General features: G+C 43.6%; 1 protein-coding gene across 2 annotated transcripts in view; it reads left to right on the top strand.

Moving 5' to 3' along the window:
• Positions 1–20,688, top strand: part of adam10a (ADAM metallopeptidase domain 10a) — a 361,448-nt gene that overhangs the window by 135,205 nt on the left and 205,555 nt on the right. For both annotated transcript variants that reach the window (XM_084321679.1, XM_084321680.1), the window contains one exon: positions 16,617–16,735. In XM_084321679.1, coding sequence (XP_084177805.1) covers positions 16,617–16,735 — 119 coding nt within the window. The remainder of the gene's footprint in view (positions 1–16,616; positions 16,736–20,688) is intronic.

The raw sequence follows: 20,688 nt of genomic DNA, 5'->3' as shown, positions 1-20,688 counted from the left end.
TGAAACGCCTGAACCACAATATCCCTGGAGCGGAAGGAACTCCGGATATTTTTAGGCACGAAGGCAGGATTAGGCCGCAGAGTGGCACCGCAATCGGAACGAAAAGACAGGCACTCTGGACGTACCGAAAGAGCACAGAGCTCACCCACGCGTTTAGCGGAGGTGACGGCCAGCAAGAACGCCGTCTTGAACGACAGCCGTCCCAACGGCGCTTGCTCAAGAGGCTCAAACGGGGCCAAGGACAACCGACGAGGACCAATTGAAGATCCCAACTCGGAGCCAAAGAGCGTTGCACCGGCTTAACGCGTCGAGCGCCAAGCAGGAAACGTTTCACAAGAGGGTGGCTGAACAAGACATCCCCCTCAAATCCCTCATGATAGGAGGAAATAGCTGCTGCATATACCATCACCGTCGAAGCCGACAGTCTAGCAAGGAGAGACTGGAGGTAACCAAGGACAGCATCCAGGGGGCAGGAGACTGGGTCCCGGCCCCCCGCCTTACACCACTCTTGGAACATACGCCATCTGCCCGCGTAAAGCGCGACAGTGGAGGGAGCATGCGCATTCTGGATGGTATCAACCACAGAAGGGTCCATCCTCTCCAGACTTACCCTCCCACCAGCCACACCATCAGACGTTGGCCCAACACCGGGTACTGAAACAGCGACCAAGGAATAACCCAAGGCGGAGCGACCAGTAGCTGGATCAAGACCGGGAACCACACTGCCGTGCCCCGGTCCGGCGCGACCAGGATCACCGTCCTGCGCTCCCTCCGTATCCGCTCCAACAGCTGACTCAACAGCTGTACAGGAGGAAAGGCGTACAGAAGACCGGGCGGCCATGGAAAGATCGAGAAGGCATCCACCCCCAAGAGGGGACGATCTGCCCGACTGACCGAGAACCACAAGGGGCACTTGTGAGAACGTCGGCTCGCAAACAAATCCACGAGGCCTCCCCGAAGCGATCCCAGATCTGTCTGACTATATCGTGGCGGAGTTCCCACTCGTCGTAACGAGGACCGCCCCGAGACATCATATCTGCGCCCACATTCTCTACACCAGGGATGTGGAGCGCCCTCAGACTGTGCAGCCTGCGGGATGCCCATAGCCAAAGTTCGATCGCCGCCCGGTGCAGGTGGATGGAACGAGTCCCACCCTGCCTGTTGATATACGCCGCTGCCGTCATGCTGTCCATTCTGACCAGAACGTGCTCGCCTACCACCAGGTGGTCGAACCGTTTGAGGACCAGGAGGACCGCCTTCAATTCCAACACATTGATGTGCGGGGTAGACGGGCCAGCATGGACCTTCGTCCAGCTGCCCCCCACTGTGTTGGTCCGACCAGTGATGCCACAGATTACTTGTAAAAGTAATCCGATTACTGATTACTGATTACTCCTTTAAAAAGTAATCCAAGTTACTTTACTGATTACTTGATTATCAGAGTAACTTAGTTACTTTGAAAGTAACTAGGTTACGAAGTCGTCGTCGTTCCCCCAACAGTTTTTTTAAAACGCTTTATTGAAAGTGCATAAATTGTTTTTAACTTGTTTCTCTGCACATAACGTAAATTGTTAAACTAGTGCTTCAGCTTCTGTACCATCAAGTATGGTAAAGCAACAGTCTATGATGCTCACAGCATTAGAGCAGCCAGCCAGTGGTTTTACAAAACCAGTGTATCCATTCACATCTAACAAATGCAGGCTGAACTATTCAATTATATCAACTGTAACGGGCCCGGACGGTCAATCCCAGGAGTTCAGAGGAGGAACGATTACACACATATAAGACAACAGTACATAAAACACATAAAAATACCACCCCAGTTACAACCCCCCCTCCTTCTACTCTAAACCCTATCCCACCCGTCCTATTATAAGGCCCCCTATACCCACTCTCCAATCCCCACCCTATGCCCCATCCCCTGAGGATGGTCATCTTCTTATCACTTCCCACTAGAGACATGGATCAATAAGACGCTCCCCACTCCAACCCCCCTCTAGATAAACCCCTGAATAAACCCCCACTAGTCCAATAAACACAAATAATAATAAAAATTAAATTCAATAAAGATATCGGTCGAAACCCACCTGAGCACTGGCCCCAACATGAGATAACCATAATGGTAAAAATAGCCATTATTAAATAATAACTCCACATCAACCTGCAGCCATCTATTTCCGAATCTGCGCTTCAACGTCGCATTGTTATGGCCCAAAAGGGTATAGGAAAATTCAAAACGAAATTAAATTAAAGCATCCCAGCCGATAGTCTAAGGCAGGGTCGGGTCACAGGTTAATTGTGCAAAATTGTGTGAACAGTGTCAATTAAACCATGACAAAAAAAGGAAGGGAAAAAAAGGGTTATGGTCAAAGTGCACCCCTTTAGCTGTCCCTCTGATCAGGCACAACGGCTGAAATGACATAACCTATGTAAGAATAGAATTAAACACATTCATTAATTAATCCGGGGATGGTAATAGGCAACACCTGACACCACCTGTTATCATACATTGTTTCAATAAAGATATCGGTCGGAGCAGTTAGTCCAAGGTAGGATCGAATCACAGTTAAATTGCTCATTCAAATGCCATTAAAACAGCGACAATAATTATTATATAATTACTCAGCATCAACCCTGTAACCAACTACCTTGGAGTCTGCATATTAATGTCGCAACGTTATAGCATAAGTGGATCACGGAAAATTCAAAACAAAATTAAGGCGAATCAGCAGTTAGTCCAAGGTAGAATCGGATCACATTTAAATCGCGCATACAGATGACATAAAAACAGCGACAATAGGAAAGAAAAAATAAAGGAAAAGAGGGTAATGGCTAGAGTGCAAGCCATATAACCATATAGCCATGAAGTGCAAGCCATACCCGACCCAACCTGTTATCATATATTGTATATGCATATTCAACCGACCTTGGCATCTACTTTGGATCCCAAATCTCAAAACAACCTGGATATAAAAATAAAAGCATACCAGAAGTTAGTTAGGGATTCGGTCACTCTTGAATTGTGCAAACCAATGTCCCTTTGAACAGCAGCAGCAACCAAAATACGTAACCATTAACGGGTCTCGAATGTCTCAGCGCAGACTATAGACGAAGCCCGCTGGCTGGCTAGCCCGAGGCTAGCGCGTAAGCTAGTGATGAATCCGGATAGCACGTTAGCCTATTATGTACATTGTTCAGCTAGCTCGTTAGCTTCCAAAGAGGCGATACACAAGTACGACCATGAGGTCAGCTTTAGCAAGTAACAGAAGTCATTGGGAAGCCCCGCTAGTTGGATGGGCAGAGGACAGTTAGCATGTCTGGGCATGACAGCAAGTGTTTGTGAATAGTCGACCTAATCAATGTATATTGGCCCAAACCGCCAAGTCACTCACCCTCCATAGATATCAAGCAACAGACTCGGGTGTCTCCGCGAGATATTCCTTCGCTTTAGCCAACGACCAAAACAAACGCTGACCACCGACCTTCTCCAACACAGATAATTTCGCGGGAGCGAATAACGTGGGCCTCAGGCCTAGTTTCCATAGCTTAGTCAGGACCACCTTGTATTCGGCTCTCTGTGCTTGAACCTCCGGTGTAAAGTCCTCGAAAATGGCCACTTTGTGATCGCCAAGCCTCAGATTACCCCTTCTGGTACGAGCCGACCGCATGATGAGTTCCCTCTGCTGGAGTCTGTTCAGCTTGACTACGATGGGCCTCGGCTCTTTGTTCACGCCGGGAGAAAACCTGCCCGCTCTGTAGGCCGATTCGCAGATAGGAGGCAAAGGGAGGACGTCCGTCCCTAGTATCTTCTGCAGCAGTTCGGGCACGGTCTCAGAGAGACGGCCCTCACCGCTGGTCTCCGGTACTCCAACAATCCTGACGTTGTGGCGTCTATCCCGGGACTGCATCTCCTCCATTGCCGACTGTAGTTTGTTGACTTCAGCCTGCCTAGCCAGCAGGGCGGATTCGAGACCCGCCATCTTCTCACACTGTAATGATACCTCCGTCGTTAGCATGGCTATTCCGTTAGCATTAGCCGATGAGGCAGCGTGAATCGTCTCCATCTTGTCTGTCAGCGGGACTACCGCCAGCCGTATTTCTTCCGATATCTCACGACGGAGGCTGACACAGAAATCCGCCAACACTTTCTTCTGTGCTTCAGCGATGTGTGTCTCAGAGTCTGCGTGTAGCTTGGTCATGACCAAGAGCACAGCTTCGCTTAACTCCCCGACAGCGGGAGACGGTGTGGCTAGGCCCGGCGGTGACGGCTTGCTGGTTGTGGCGCATGGTTTCATGGCTCTGGTTTCCACCCCTGTCATCGTAGAAAGTCGAAAAAAGTCAATGAATGTATACTAAACACGACGACTTAGCAAACAAATAAAAAACAAATAAAAATAAAATAAAGACTAATGGGGAGAAACGTATATTCAGCACGGTAGAAGGGAGCTCATGTGAAACACGTCTACTCCATGATCGCTCAGCTCCGCCCCCCCTCCCCCGAATCATTTTAAAGGTGTATTCCACCCAAATGGTTTTAAAGGTTCAAATACCCGAATGTGTCTTCCCCGAATAATTTTAAAGGTGTATTCCACCCAAATTGTCTTAAAGGTTATAATACCCAAATGTGTCTTCCCCGAATCATTTTAAAGGTGTATTCCACCCAAATGGTTTTAAAGGTTCTAATACCCAAATGTGTCTTCCACGAATAATTTTAAAGGTGTATTCCACCCAAATGGTTTTAAAGGTTCTAATACCAAAATGTGTCTTCCCCGAATCATTTTAAAGGTGTATTCCACCCAAATGGTTTTAAAGGTTCTAATACCCAAATGTGTCTTCCCCGAATCATTTTAAAGGTGTATTCCACCCAAATGGTCTTAAAGGTTCTAATACCCAAATGTGTCTTCCCTGAATCATTTTAAAGGTGTATTCCACCCAAATGGTTTTAAAGGTTCTAATACCCAAATGTGTCTTCCCGAATCATTTTAAAGGTGTATTCCACCCAAATGGTTTCAAAGGTTCGAATACCCAATTGTGTTATGGTGTCTTCCCCAAATCCTTTTAAAGCTTATAACCCCAAATAGTTTGAATGAATAAATGAATGAAATGGGACTATGAAGTCTTTATTTGTAACACATGTGAGATGGGCAGCACACACGCATTCCTTTGGGGGGGTTGCCATTGAAATGTCATCTGCGCTTGACCCATCCTGTCATCCTTCATCCTGTCGTGGGTCCGCTCCAATACAATACCTTGCCAATCCAAGTGCTCCTGTTCATCTTCATCAGGGACGTGACAGCATTAGCGATCAGTTCTGCATGTTTTTCCATTCTTTCGTTTTTATTTTTGTATGTGTATTCCCACAAATAGCTTTAAAGGTGTATTCATCCCAAATGTTTCTAAAACTTTATTCCACCCAAAGTTAAAATAATACTTCATGTTCAACTCCTAAAGGTATATATGCTTGAATTACATTCAGCAATACTAAGGTCCACGCCTGGTTTTCCGTTTTACCGCTTGAATGCTACCATCGGCGCCAATGTTAACGTTAATATCGCCTAATCTATGTTTTAAATTATGGCTATGTGTCTAATCTGCCCATCGCATTATCAAAGACTATTTTCCAGTCAGTGCTGTGAAGGCAGATTGTTTTTTTATCGCGTCGTTTCCGTTTCAGAGCAGTTAGAAAAGCCCCCGTTTTGATATAAAAAACAGCTCATTCTGGAGCATTCTATGAAAATCGTCTTTTAGTGGAATATTCCACAACGTTGATATTCGTCTGCCTTTTTATGAATCGTTTTCAAATAAACGCTAGATGATCAATATTATACGTGCACGCAAGCACATTACGGCCGTGCACTGATAATCGCTCCGTTGATTTCCTCACAGACTTTTACAGTGAAACCGAAAGAAGACATTTCACAAAACAGCTTATAACTTCATCAAACTTACTCCGATTATCCTACCACTGATAACATAGAGTCCTTACCTGACATCAGATGGTATCCAACTGGTATATTCCAATTCCTGATCACCATTCGAAAAAATCGATACGTGTATGGATCCAACTGTAGATCTCCATGATCCGCGGGGATCTGAGGCTCCAGAATGAACTGTGGTAACCCCGGCTGGATCAGTGAACTGGAAAATGTGGAGTACCGGATTTTTTTCCCCATTCATTTTCATTGAGTCCATTCCAAAATCACTTATGTCATCTGGGAGACGACAGGGGGCGCTTTTTTCCACAGTGATCACCGGCGCAGCTCGGCTATACTCGGGTAGGCTCGGGTGATGCAATAATTTTTCAGATCGCAAAAAAATAAATAAAAAAATTCAGAGAAATCTCGTGAGTGGCACGCAACCACCTATAAAAAACCCAGAGAAATCTCGTGAGTGGCACTGAAAGAGTTAGGGGAACTATCTTATAAATGGCCTTTTTGAGTGTTTAGCATTGTTTCCTAGCTATGTGAACTTATATTAATATGATCTATGTCTCAAAATTCTCATATTGGCGCATTCTTCCAATTCTCCTCTCACAATATTCACCCAAACTGAACTGAGTCATTTGAAAATGTGCGCGATATGTGATGTCACAGAGACACCGCTGCATGTTAATGTTCAGGCGGCGAGACCCGGCGCAGTGGTTTAGGAGCCCAGGCTCAAAACGGCTCGAGATCTTGAGGTAGAAAAATGCTGTTTTTGAGGACTTGATTAGAAATACAAAACAATGAATAAAAAATATATATATATTACAGAGGTGTTCCATAGACTCACAGGAATTGTGTAAAAGTGCCCAAATAGTGAAAGAAATAGTAAAATAGTTCCCCTTTAATGCAATTTATACAAATGGAAGTATTGATTTCGCCGTAACGAATCATTAAAAAAATATACCGTTAACTGGAATATGTTGTTTCTTTACACATATGTTGGATTATGTAATTGGTTTGTCATGACAAACCAATAAAAAAGACAAACCAATTACATAATCCAACATATGTGTAAAGAAACAACATATTCCAGTATCTTTTTCTGATCAGTTAGGAGTTGTTTAGAAACAGTGTAAATAATAACAATCAAATAGCACACAAGCTAACACTACTACTACAAGCACAACACATAAACAAGCGCATCATTTGTGATAAACTGTAATCCTCATTGTGCAGGTGTTCTCAGTGAGCATGGTGAGGTTATGTGCACACATTCAGATTGTCTTGTAGTCTTTAAAGTATGTCCTTTCATGGTGCTGGTCTTCAAAAAAATTGCAGTTACTTTGTTGGGCAAAAAGAGCAATAGACCTAAGCTAAATTCAGGCAGCCAACCACGTCCAATGGCTGCCGATATCCTCCACCCTAAAAAGGTGCAGGATCACAGAGCCTGAAGAAGAGTGGAGCAGGAGACCAAACACACCCAGGACAGGATGACCACAGTCAGCAGATGAGGGATGGAGCAGGAGAGATGAGGAATGAGATAGGACTAAACAGAGCAGTAAGTAGTGATTCCGGGCCCCTTGGGAGACATGCCAAGGAAAGAGAAAAAGTAAAGCATTGTTAGTTAGTATTGTGGCTATATGATGCTAATTATGTGAGTTAGTCAACTGGCCTACTAGAAGGCCTTTTATATGAGATATTTGGTATGGTCAAATATTCAGTATACTCAAGTCCCATTATGGAATATGGGTTTATTTCTGTGGCCACTACTGATGACCATTTTGTATAATGCGTCATTGACAGCAACATCATGTGAAAATGTGCCCCATTGCATTGGAGCCTGGTGAGAGGATACAACATAGTGCTATGTTTCTAAGTACTAAAGCGATCAGTGAAATCTTGGCCTGTACAGCAATATCAGAACCTGAACCAATCCCAGCTACTCACATAACCTGGTTTTAGGTAGAAGCATAAATGTCATAACCTGGCAGATCTCAAAACAAACTGGTCAGACTACTGCTTGACCTTACTCCTAGAACCCACCTCACCCCTGCCCACTTTGACAACCTAGGATGGCTTAGAGTAGACGACAGAGTACAGCAACTTGCAATGGGCCTGGTCAACAAGATACACTATACGACTAAGGTACCCATGTACATGTCAAAATACTTCCCAAAGGTCAGTGAATACCACGATCACAACACCAGAGGGAGCTCCACAAATCATGTTAAACCCAGATTCGGCTCAAACAAGGGACTAAACACGGTTCGCAATTATGCCACATCGATGTGGAACGCCCTACCCAAAGCTGTAAAGCAGGGGTCAGCAACCTTAGGCACGAGTGCCACCATTGGTACACATTATCTAAACCAACATGGCACACTAGCAAATGTGTAAGAGGAACCTTTTTGGAAATGTTGAGTTACCTCCCCATGCAGTTACCTCTTTCACAGCCATTGGCAGTTGCACAGCCTGTTATTTATGGTACTGTAGGTTGACTGATATACCAGGGATATTTCATGGTCAGAGCCAATGAGAAGGGTCAGTCTGTTGTTGTTTGCCGAACATTGAGTGTTAAACGCCATTTTGAGACTAAACATGAGAACTTTAAAGGATGAGGCAGACAAGGCTGAATGTGTCCAGGTATGGCAAGCAAGCATCTCATAAAGACGGCAGCATTCTCTTATATATTTATGAGAGGAAAATGGTTATTAAAACTATTGCTATGCACGTTGCCTATATGGATGGAATAGAATTACAGATCTGTTGGATATTTACATTGTGATGTGGTGTCATAATTAACCTTAACATTGATATGGCACACTGGTTAACAAGAACATTTTAAAATGGCCTTCGTATCAAAAAGGTTGCTGATCCCTGCTGTAAAGGAATGTGAATCACTACCCACTTTCAAAACCACTCTCAAAGAGCAACTACGGGAGACTGCAATTCGAAACTGGCCCCTGTAAATGTCCTAACCCAACCCCCTCCAATGTACAGTAAATTACCAAGTATGGTTTCGTCAATATTCCAATTATAGTTTTGCTTGTACAGTTGTACAGTGTACTTAGTATAATAGTAGTAGTAAAGTATAATTTCTGGGTACTTTTTACACCCCTGTTTATGATGAATTGAAAATGGGGGACCCTGATGTAAACAAGACAAACGTCTTTCTCTGGTCTGCATCCCCTTAACAATTGTATGTATTGAGCTGTTTTGATTGATTGATTGAAAACTTTATTAACAGATTGCGGAATGGGTACAATACAGTACAGCTCAATACACACAATTGTTAAGGGGATGCAGACCAGAGAAAGACTTTCGTCTTGTTTACATCAGGGTCCCCCATTTTCAATTCATCAGGACATATATGACATACATGACATACAGATAGACAGTACTGCTACATCTATGTACTGTACTGTACCCATTCTGCAATCTGTTAATAACGTTTTCAATCAATTCAATCAATCAAACACAACTACTGTACATAACGTTAACCAAATAGACCGTGGGCGACGTACCCCCCCCGCCCCCATACACAACCTACAGCATAACTTTTATATCAGTATAATACAACTCTCAAAGCCAACGTAGAGTTTGTGCACTACTGTACATTTTAACTAAACAGACCGTGCGCCACTGTTATCATCCCACAGTAACAGGTATAACGTTAACCAAATAGACCGCGGGCGACGCAGCCCCCCGCCCCCCTCCCACATACAACCTACAGCATAACTTTTATATCAGTATAATACAACTCTCAAAGCCAACGTAGAGTTTGTGCACTACTGTACATTTTAACTAGCACTTACCAGCCTCGGGAGTTGTACATTTTAACTAGCACTTAGTTGTACATTTTAACTAGCACTTACCAGCCTCGGGAGTTGTACAATGTGGTAGAAAAGATCGCTCCTGTGAATTAGAAAAGCAAGCCCCACCCCCAGCCTAGTGAATGAGAAAAGCCTGCCCCTAGTGGAGCAGGACAGTCCCTACACAGTACAGTACACAAAATGATCACTGGTATCCACTGTCCTGCTACATCACTGTGATCCACTGTCCTGCTACATCACTGTGATCCACTGTCCTGCTACATCACTGTGATCCACTGTCCTGCTACATCACTGTCCTGCTACATCACTGTGATGTACTGTCCTGCTACATCACTGTGATGTACTGTCCTGCTACATCACTGTGATCCACTGTCCTGCTACATCACTGTCCTGCTACATCACTGTGATGCACTGTCCTGCTACATCACTGTGATCCACTGTCCTGCTACATCACTGTCCTGCTACATCACTGTGATGCACTGTCCTGCTACATCACTGTCCTGCTACATCACTGTACTGCTACATCACTGTGATGCACTGTCCTGCTACATCACTGTCCTGCTACATCACTGTCCTGCTACATCACTGTGATGTACTGTCCTGCTACATCACTGTCCTGCTACATCACTGTCCTGCTACATCACTGTGATGTACTGTCCTGCTACATCACTGTGATCCACTGTCCTGCTACATCACTGTCCTGCTACATCACTGTGATCCACTGTCCTGCTACATCACTGTGATCCACTGTCCTGCTACATCACTGTGATCCACTGTCCTGCTACATCACTGTCCTGCTACATCACTGTGATGTACTGTCCTGCTACATCACTGTGATGTACTGTCCTGCTACATCACTGTGATCCACTGTCCTGCTACATCACTGTCCTGCTACATCACTGTGATCCACTGTCCTGCTACATCACTGTGATCCACTGTCCTGCTACATCACTGTGATCCACTGTCCTGCTACTGTTGCATCACTGTCCCGCACAGTACAGTTTATGATGAATTAAAAATGGGGGACCCTGATGTAAACAAGACAAACGTCTTTCTCTGGTCTGCATCCCCTTAACAATTGTATGTATTGAGCTGTTTTGATTGATTTATTGAAAACTTTATTAACAGATTGCAGAATGGGTACAATACAGTACAGCTCAATACACACAATTGTTTTTTTTTATCCACTTTTTCTCCCATTTTCTACATTTTCTCCCATCCCAATTTTTGTATCATCCAATTTCAACCCCCCCCGTCACGAACGCTGTTTCTTGCCTCCCACAAGCCGGCTGCAATGTGGACTAAGTCATACATAGCACAAGTCCCCTCCGGTACTTGAGGTAACAGCAGTCGCATCTTTTCACCTGCGCAGCTCGATCTCTCAGTGGCGAGGAGTAACGCGTGGGAGGCTCACGCTGCCCCCGACACTTCCTGATTCTACTGCGCAGGCGCACCAACCAACCTGTAGTAGTCGCTGTCCACAACGCCCGATCCCCACCCATCAGTTTCCCACCCCCTAATACGGCCAATGTGTATTAGTACGGACGACCAGCTAAACTGAAAGCAAATGTGGAGAGCGGGGCTCGAACAGGCAAGCCCAGCGTCTCCAGATTTCGTGGCGAGCGCCTTGCTCACTACGCCACGTAGCCGCCCATACACACAATTGTTAAGGGGATGCAGACCAGAGAAAGACTTTCGTCTTGTTTACATCAGGGTCCCCCATTTTCAATTCATCAGGGCATATATGACATACAGATAGACAGTACTGCTACATCTATGTACTGTACTGTACCCATTCTGCAATCTGTTAATAAAGTTTTCAATTCAATCAATCAAACACAACTACTGTACATAACGTTAACCAAATAGACCGTGGGCGACATACCCCCCCGCCCCCCTCCCACATACACAACCTACAGCATAACTTTTATAACAGTATAATACAACTCTCAGGGCCAACGTAGAGTTTGTGCACTACTGTCAGCCTCGGGAGTTGTACAGTGTGGTAGAAAAGATCGCTCCTGTGAATTAGAAAAGCATAACTTTTATAACAGTATAATACAACTCTCAAAGCCAACCTAGAGTTTGTGCACTACTGTCAGCCTCGGGAGTTGTACAGTGTGAATTAGAAAAGCCAGCCCCGCCCCCAGCCTAGTGAATGAGAAAAGCCTGCCCCTAGTGGAGCAGGACAGTCCCTACACAGTACAGTACACAAAATGATCTAACTCCTACTGCAGCGTAGCCTGCCTTCTGCCTGTAGTCAGTCACAGACCTAGGATCAGATTTCCCTTACATTCCATAAGCTTAACAATTCGCACAATGGGAAAATAACTGACCCTGAATCTGTGGCTAGTATCTGTTTCACCCAACACTAGTGCTCCGTGATCATAGCCATTTATCTCTAAAGCTAACCACTATTTGTAAAAGCCACAACCATGTTACCATATTTGTATTTATAATTTAAATCGTATAACGTTATTTCGCTGCATATTAAATCACTGTAAATACTAATGTAAATCATTGTGTCGTTGTACATATTGTGTATAGTTTATAACGTTAGTAGCTAGCTAGCTTGCTAGTCTGCATTCCCGAAACTCCTAACATGCCCCGATTTAAAATGGTTCTCTCCTCTTTGTATACCTTTGTCCTCACAAACAAAGTATTCTGACAGGGAATTTATGGACACGACAGTAGTAGTAGTTATAAGGTGTTTGAGCTTGTAACGTTAACGTTAGTTAGCTATCGTGGTAGCCCCTTTCGTGACCGAGTGCATCACAGTCACGAAAGGGGCTACTATCGTATCAACATGCCGTGGCGTGTAGCTAGCTATCTTGCTAGCCGGCATGATGCGTGCAGTGCTTTGCCCCACAGGTCTGAGAAGAGGACCTACACATTTTACTCGTTTCCGAAACTCCTCTACATGCCCCGATTTAAAATGGTTCACGACAGTAGACATAATGCTACGTAATAGCATTTAGCGGGGTAACGTTAGTTTCAAGTTTCTTTCAAGTTTCTTTATTTAGTTGTCATACAGAAGTACAGAATACTTTTATATAAAATGCTTCTTTCTGTTTTGCTCCAGAGATTGTGCTAGATAAAAATAGATAAGTATAAAGTATAGTAAGTATAAAATAGAAGTCAAGTACGTAGACAAAGGTGTTCAATATATACATACAATGTACAATGCAGAGTAGAAAAGTAACTGAGTTACAATACAATATACTATATACTATACAGTACAATGCAGAAATGGGATGAGGTACAATTTACAGTAAGGTGTAATGAGGTATGGGTTGTAGTGCAAATTCTACATTAGCTAGCTAGCTTGGTACTATGACCCGTGACGGGGATAAGGCGACAGCCTAACAAACCAATAGCGATGCGTACTGAACAACAGGCTGCCTACTGGTAATTGTAGTTCTTTTTTTATGACAAATTAAAAACCTTATAACTACCTTTGTTTCAACCAAAAATGCTTAAACAACCATGTTAGTGGTAGAAGGGAACTCATTTTGTGCAAAAATGGAAAGCTTGCCAATGTTCATGTGGCAGAATTGTTACAATAGCCGATAATCCATTTTCCCAATGATAAATCCCTATACGGGTGGAACAACCAGTGACGTCAGACTACACCTCCCTATAGTGAGAGATCCGTTTGCATGCTTGCCTAGCTAGCTTAGCACCATGACTGAAAGCAGGTTACAGTGGCTAGCCTATAGTTCAGTCAAAGGTGAACAACAACTCCAGAAATGCCTCACACGTTGCATCTTGTTACCATGTGTAGACTCATCAGCCCCAGGCTGTTCCACCAGCTCTGCTTCTTGCCCGTTCAGCTTTCGAAACCTGTACTTCCTCCTCTGTAATTTCCTAAAATGGGATGCGGCTGTGGTTCCCTGTGACACAGACGAACCTTTGACCTTTAACACAAAAGAAAACTATTACATAGAATCCCCTAAATGAATGCAAGAGAACAAAATGCCTGACACCTGGAAGGAATAGCGAGGCTGATGGTGGACAACAGGGACAGCAGTCGTCGCTAACTAATCCCTAATCCCTGTGTAGAGAATCCCTAATGCCCACATGCTGTCCCCTCTATGCAGGGATGCTATTAAGATCCAGTGTTACCTTCCCCACTTTATTATAAACATTATGAAGTCTGTTTTCAACCTGTCCCCTTTCACTCCACCTACCTCCATTTATCTGTCAAACTTTCTATTGATTTATGGTAGGCATCCTGAATGGCATTTCTTTGTTTTCCAGTCTGAAACTGCCTTCCCTTACCTACTCTTACTAGTTACGCTGCCGGCCAGTATGACTACTACCATAGTGTCTTTATACCTGTATCACTGTACATAGGGCTGGGCAATTAATCGATTTAATCGATTAATTCGAATTCATGATTTAGGACGATAAAAAATAAAATAAAATGAAAATCGATAAAAAAAATGTCAAGAGTCACCTTTTATTTTACAAAAAGTGATGTTTGGTGAAAGTTAGATTTGCACTTTATTAATCCCAATAGGAAAATTCATTCTTGTTTGATGATCAAGAGGCACCTTTTATTTGTTTTAAGTTTGGGGGAAAAGCAAGTTATTGCACTATTAATCCCAATAGGGACATTCATCTTTGTTTGATCAAGAGTAACCTTTTCTCTCTCTATATATATATATATATATATATATATATATATATATATAGAAAATGTAAGTGAAGATTGGTGAAAGTTAGGTTTGCTCTTCAATCACAATAGGGAAATTCATCTTGGTTTGAAAATATTTTTGTGTCAAATAAAAATTCTAGTTTTGACGACGATATATTTTAGACCCAGTTTAATCACCTGTACATTGTATATTACTTTGGCACTACTGTTATGTTTGCACTCTGGGTGGATGTCAAACTTATTTTCGTTGTACTGTACATGTATGTGCTGTATAATGACAATACATTTTAATCTAATCTAATCTAAGCAATTAGATAATCCTACAGTAACAAACAAGTCAAAGTTGTTCATGGTGGTCAGCTCTCCATCCCCCGAACCAGACTGCGGACCTTTGGGGACAGAGCTTTCAGTGTGGCAGCTCCCACCCTCTGGAACTCCCTCCCCGCAGAACTCCGCATCGCCCCAACTCTGGACTCATTCAAAAAACTGCTCAAAACCCACCTCTTCAACTTGGCCTTTAACCCCTAATTTCTCACTTTATATGTATATGTTGTGTCTGTCCACTATGTTTGTTACTTTGTTATTCCCCCCCCTATGTAAAGCGACCTTGGGTCTTTTGAAAGGCGCTATATAAAATGAAGCTATTATTAAAGTTGTGCTTTATTCATACTCTAATATCATAGCCCCCTGTGGCACCATAGTCCCCTATGTTAGATTCCTCCCTGACTGATATTCTGAAGCAGGCCCGGACTGGCCATCGGGAGCACCGGGAGTTTTCCCGGTGGCCTGGCCTGCACAGATAAAAAAATAAAATTATAAAAAAAAAATATATATTTTTTTTTATTATATATATATATATATATATATATTTTTTTTTTTGCCAGGCCATTGTTTCTAGTTGTGGCGGCGGCGCGGCGCGATAGTTAGATAACCTAGGTGGGTGGGGAACAACCAGGATTTCACTGTCTGCGACAGAGTTGAGAACTATCTGACTCTCTTTCCCTCACGTGGATCTCACACACACACAATGGAGCCGTGCTGCCGCTTGTGATTGGTGGAGGCGGGACCAGGCGATACAACTAATTGACAGCGGAGGTGGCGAATGGAATGGCAGACGGCACTCAGATGCAGAATAACATGCAGTGAGCCAGGTAGTGAGGGACTCGGGAGAGATACAGTAGAGCGAAAGTCAATTAACGTTGATGTCAAGATGGACAGTGGAAGAAAGAGAAAGGGTGGAGGAGAGAGGGATAAAACAAAGAAAAAGAAAGGCCCTTACAGGAGAGAGTGGTTAACTGTATTATAATAGTAAATAGAAAAATATGTTGTGCTCTTGCTTTTTTCTTTTTGAAGGTGGAGAGAGTAGCATTGCTAGTGCCACAACAATTTTATTTGAGGTCCATAACAGTACATTGTACTAAGCAATTGTTGGCTCATTAGTTTGTGATTCACATGCACTAAAATTCACCAGAATGCAGGAAATTAAGTCTTTGTAACAAAAAATGTCCTGGTGGGGGACCCCCCGCTTAAAAAGTGGCCTGATTGGGGCTATATTTCGCGCTATATCTCCCGGTATGAATTATTTCCCCAGTCCGGCCCTGTTCTGAAGCCATCCAGCTGTTGTCTTGCCTACATGTTGGTTGTGTAGCAGGGAGCCTTGCCAGCTTAACCCGCCGTGTTGCTGAGGAGGAAAGTTAATGAGGTGACTGTGAGCAGAGATGCCTGTATTGATTGCTGCTGCCATTTGTTACCCAGTGAGAGGGCCGGGGGAACGAGATCTGCTCCGTGTTGCCGACAAGGTCAAACCCGCAGGACGTCTGATGTTAAATGGCTGTAACTGTTGTCAGTTAACGAGGGCATTCCCATTCCAGTCAGGGTATGTGAGGAAGCCAAACACCAGCAGTCGTATTGTGATGAATTCTCAGGAAGATATCACACTTTGTTCCTATGTCGTATCCCTAAAGATCTTTACACTTTACCGGTGCAAAGGTTAATAATGAGAAGAAATTAAGTCTTCAAGAAAATTGTTTGTGGCTTGAGATAGGTAAATTAGTTGGATGTGATATTACATGCCCTCATCGTTTTCTTTTCATAGCTGCTACATTGCTACTGCATCGACTATGCCACAAGGGAGAGTGTTATAAATACTGAATGTCGTCCCATTGTTTTAGTAATATGTTGCTTCATGTTCTCTTACAGGCATTTTAATCTGCGAATGAAGAGGGACACCACCCTATTTTCCCCAGATCTCGTCGTGGAGGTATCAGGGGAGGAGACGCCCGTTGACACCTCTCACATTTACTCTGGAGACATCTTTGGTAAGTCCAGTAGTCATCAGTGGATCCATGTGTCTGCCGGTCATGATGGTTACCAGGAAAACATCCATTTTACGTGACAACCTCATGATTCAAGTAAACTAATCACAATTAGCTACTATAATAACTTTTTGTTTCGTTTTTTGAGTAACAACCTTTTGAGTAGTTTTAGTTTATGATTTTCATTGTACCGGTTCTTTAAAAGTTCTTTGTTTTCCAGCCTGAAACTGCCTCCCTAATTTATGTTTCACTGGCAGTATTAATTTTGGGATTAGATAATCCCAATCTTTGGAAATCAGATAATTCTACAGTAGCTGCCAAGGATGTCGAAGTTGTGCTTTATTCATACGCCAATATCATAGACCCATGTGTGGCACCATAGTCGGTCCCCTACGTTCGATTCCTCCCTGACTGATTTCTTTAAGCCATCCAGGCCCCCCTTCCCCATCCTTCCCTACCATAATATTTCTGAATGCTGTTGTCTTGAGTGCAAAGCATGTTGGTTGTGTACAGTAGCAGTGAGCCTTGCCAGAAAGCTGTGTTGGTATGATTTAAAAAGGAGCCATTCTCAAACCTTAGGCTGATCATGAACCATCAAAATATTTTTAAAAGATCCATTCCTGCCAGAATGGGGGATGTGTTAAATTTTTGTGGGGGTCGATTTTGCTGTCTTAAATACTTCGAAGCTTCGAAGCTTCGTTCGATGGGCATGGGATTCGAATATGAAAATAAAATTTGATTATAAAAAAATATATATATATATTTTTTGTGCAAAATCAACTCTGCCTCTCTTCATTGGGGACGAAGCACGGATATCTCCGTGTTTCGATTCCACCCGTTGTGGACAGAAGGACGGATATATCCGTGGCAAGTTGTTTTGGCTTTTATTCCATTTTAATAACCTATTCAAGGTCGCCGAGCTGCACTGCAGATGTACCCTACTCTTTGAATTCGCCAAAGTGCAATACCGGCCAGATCCTCTTAGGGGCGCTATCGCGATAATAGACTGTGGCAGAAGTTGTCTTTTTTTTTTGGATCTCTAATGTAGTTTTCTACTCATCTGAAGCGATAGCTATTGTCTGTTGCATGGGATACGTTTTGGATTGCGGATTTCACTATGCAATAAGGGGATTTATCATCAGCCAATGGACATATCGATCTACCAGATGGCGATCAATAACGGGGAAATGCTCGGGGGGATCCAACCGGCTCATGGTAAGATATTTTTCACGTAAAGTACTACCCGATCGGGCATTGTTTTGATAGCCATCCAGGCGATCGGCCCATGTGGCTACTTAGACGAACACGGTTATTGGTAATCAATAATAAGAAACGACGTCCCCCGCCCCCCCCCCCCCCCCCTTTCATGCATACATGCTTGAGGATCGTGCCGATCATATGCAGTTTGAGTTTTAACTGTAGCATCTGTATAACGGAAATGCCATTGGATATAACGTTAGTAGCTATTAGCCCTTTATCTAGCCTTCCAGGAAATATACTAGACCAAATGCCGTATAACGCTTATATTCACAGCGCTATAAAATGAGAACGTATTGATGAATTGTTTTTTTCTTTAAGCCATTTTGAAGGGACGGTTTATGGACTCAATTGACAATGAGAATGGACAGATAGCAATACTATAAAGTATAGATTTAGCTCTACAAACAGCCCCACATCTGTTTACATTTGCTGGTCCTCTAGAGATTTATTAGACTCATCCCAGTGGCCACGATTGTGTTAATTACAACAAGCAATGCTGTTTGTTATTTAAGATGAGGTCGGACTCGGCACTGACAGATTTGTGGTCATTGTGCTGCTTTTATAAAGTCTCAGATGATGGCTTACAATATTTCATGAAAGCAAAGTGTTTCGTTTGTCTAAGATTTAAAAAGGTTTAAACTTAGGGGAGCTCCAGTAGCTCACCGCGTACCTCGGACGCTATTTCGGCGTCGGGGACAACCGTGCGCGTCACGGATCTGGGGTACACGAGTTCGACTCCCGGACTCGCCGTATTTTCTCAGAGTGTCTTTCCCCCGATCTATACCCCATTCAACCTGTTTCTGTCGGTCATGCTTGACCAGAAAAAGCGATAAACGCTAAAAGAACCAGCTGACTGGTCAAAGTTAAAAAAAGTTTAAACTTTACAGCACTGACAAAGTTGAACAAAGTGCTGTACAAGTCTCACAACATAAAAAAAAAAAAATATATATATATATATATATATATATATATATATATATATATATATATATATATATTTTTTTTTTTTAATGTCGAAGCTTCGAATAAAAATCGAATCTCGGCCCCGAAGCTTCGAATTCCAAAAAAAAAAATCGAAGGTCAGCCCTATTGAATAATAATTCTTACAGCATGCTTTCAATGCACCGGGTGAATGTGTTACAGATGGAGCACAGTAGAGCGCTGCCCTTGCTGCACAGTAGCCGGGTAGTTGCCAAATTAACAATACTCGACCAGTAGGGGGCGCTTGGGTTACACCAGGCTACTTTTTGTCTCTAGTAAAGGAGAGGGGAGAAACAGCCCGGTGTCGAGGGTTGTTAAATTGCTCCGTTCTCTGCTTGATATAATTAATCAAATGTCCAATCTAACAAATTTAGTTTGCTCATAAAATGCGTAAAATTTTAAATATTTGAATTCTGATTCTGTTTTTGTACTATCCACTATCCATTCACTAATGCTTCGCAAGTTGACACTAATATTCTAAACCTATATTTTATAGTATATGGGTCTAATAACGCCGTCGAGTCTCAGAGTTGCTTCTGGTCAACGTGCAAAAAAACGAGATTTTTTTCATCCGTACATTTCCGTTTTATACCGTTTTGAATATGAATATAGTTTGGTTACTCCTGAGTAATTCCAGGGAAAAGACATGAAAACAGCGTTTTTGTGTAATTCAATAAACACGCCATTTTTCGCCTGATTATCGGATCTTCCTGAAATCAACGCTGGATCATTATTATTATCCTTCCTCGTGCACACATGCAATGTGGTTTAGACCGGCGCGCCCCCCCCCCCCCCCCCCCCCTCCTGCAACCCAACGGCAAACAGCTATACACATAAAACACAGATAGCTTAAATCGACGTAGAAATAAATATTAGATCAACGCAAGCTTTCATATATAGTGACCATACCTGGTCTCTGATATAATGCAAATAAAATAATCCAATTATCTCATCGCCATTCCAGTTATCCCCAGCGATCCTGTCTCCGACGTTGTTGGGCATTGCACTTCAACGGGCGGGCGGGGTCAGTAGTCCAAACCATCCCTACAAGCGTGTGTTTTGCCGGAGTGTTTAGGACCCGCCCCCACGCCGCAGCTCGGTAGAGAAAATAAACAAACCCGTTTCTAATGGGGTGCAATAATGGCCGAAGGCGTCAGAGGGCGGTATAAGACCGTCTGCCAGCTCAGACACATTCAGTACAGCATGCACAAGGTGCCCCGCTGAATTATGAATGGCAATAGCGAATAAAATAAATACTGTGAGAAAAACGTAGATCTACGTTTCCGGAGGGCGGCTACGTGGCGTAGTGGGCAAGGCGCTCGCCACGAAATCTGGAGACGCTGGGCTTGCCTGTTCGAGCCCAGCGCTCCACATTTGCTTTCAGTTTAGCTGGTCGTCCGTACTAATACACATTGGCCGTATTAGGGGGTGGGAAACTGATGGGTGGGGATCGGGCGTTGTGGACAGCGACTCCTACAGGTCGGTTGGTGCGCCTGCGCAGTAGAATCAGGAAGTGTCGGGGGCAGCGTGAGCCTCCCACGCGTTACTCCTCGACACAGAGATCGAGCTGCGCAGGTGAAAAGATGCGACTGCTGTTACCTCAAGTATCGGAGGGGACTTGTGCTATGTATGACTTAGTCCACATTGCAGCCGGCTTGTGGGAGGCAAGAAACAGCGTCCGTGACAGGGGAGGGTTGAATTGGATGATACGAAAT

This window comes from Notolepis coatsorum (genome assembly GCF_963971535.1).
Source record: "Notolepis coatsorum genome assembly, chromosome: 1".
Classification (NCBI taxonomy): domain Eukaryota; kingdom Metazoa; phylum Chordata; class Actinopteri; order Aulopiformes; family Paralepididae; genus Notolepis; species Notolepis coatsorum.
The sequence above is the reverse complement of the archived record's forward strand: the minus strand, read 5'-3'. Positions and strand labels throughout refer to the sequence as shown.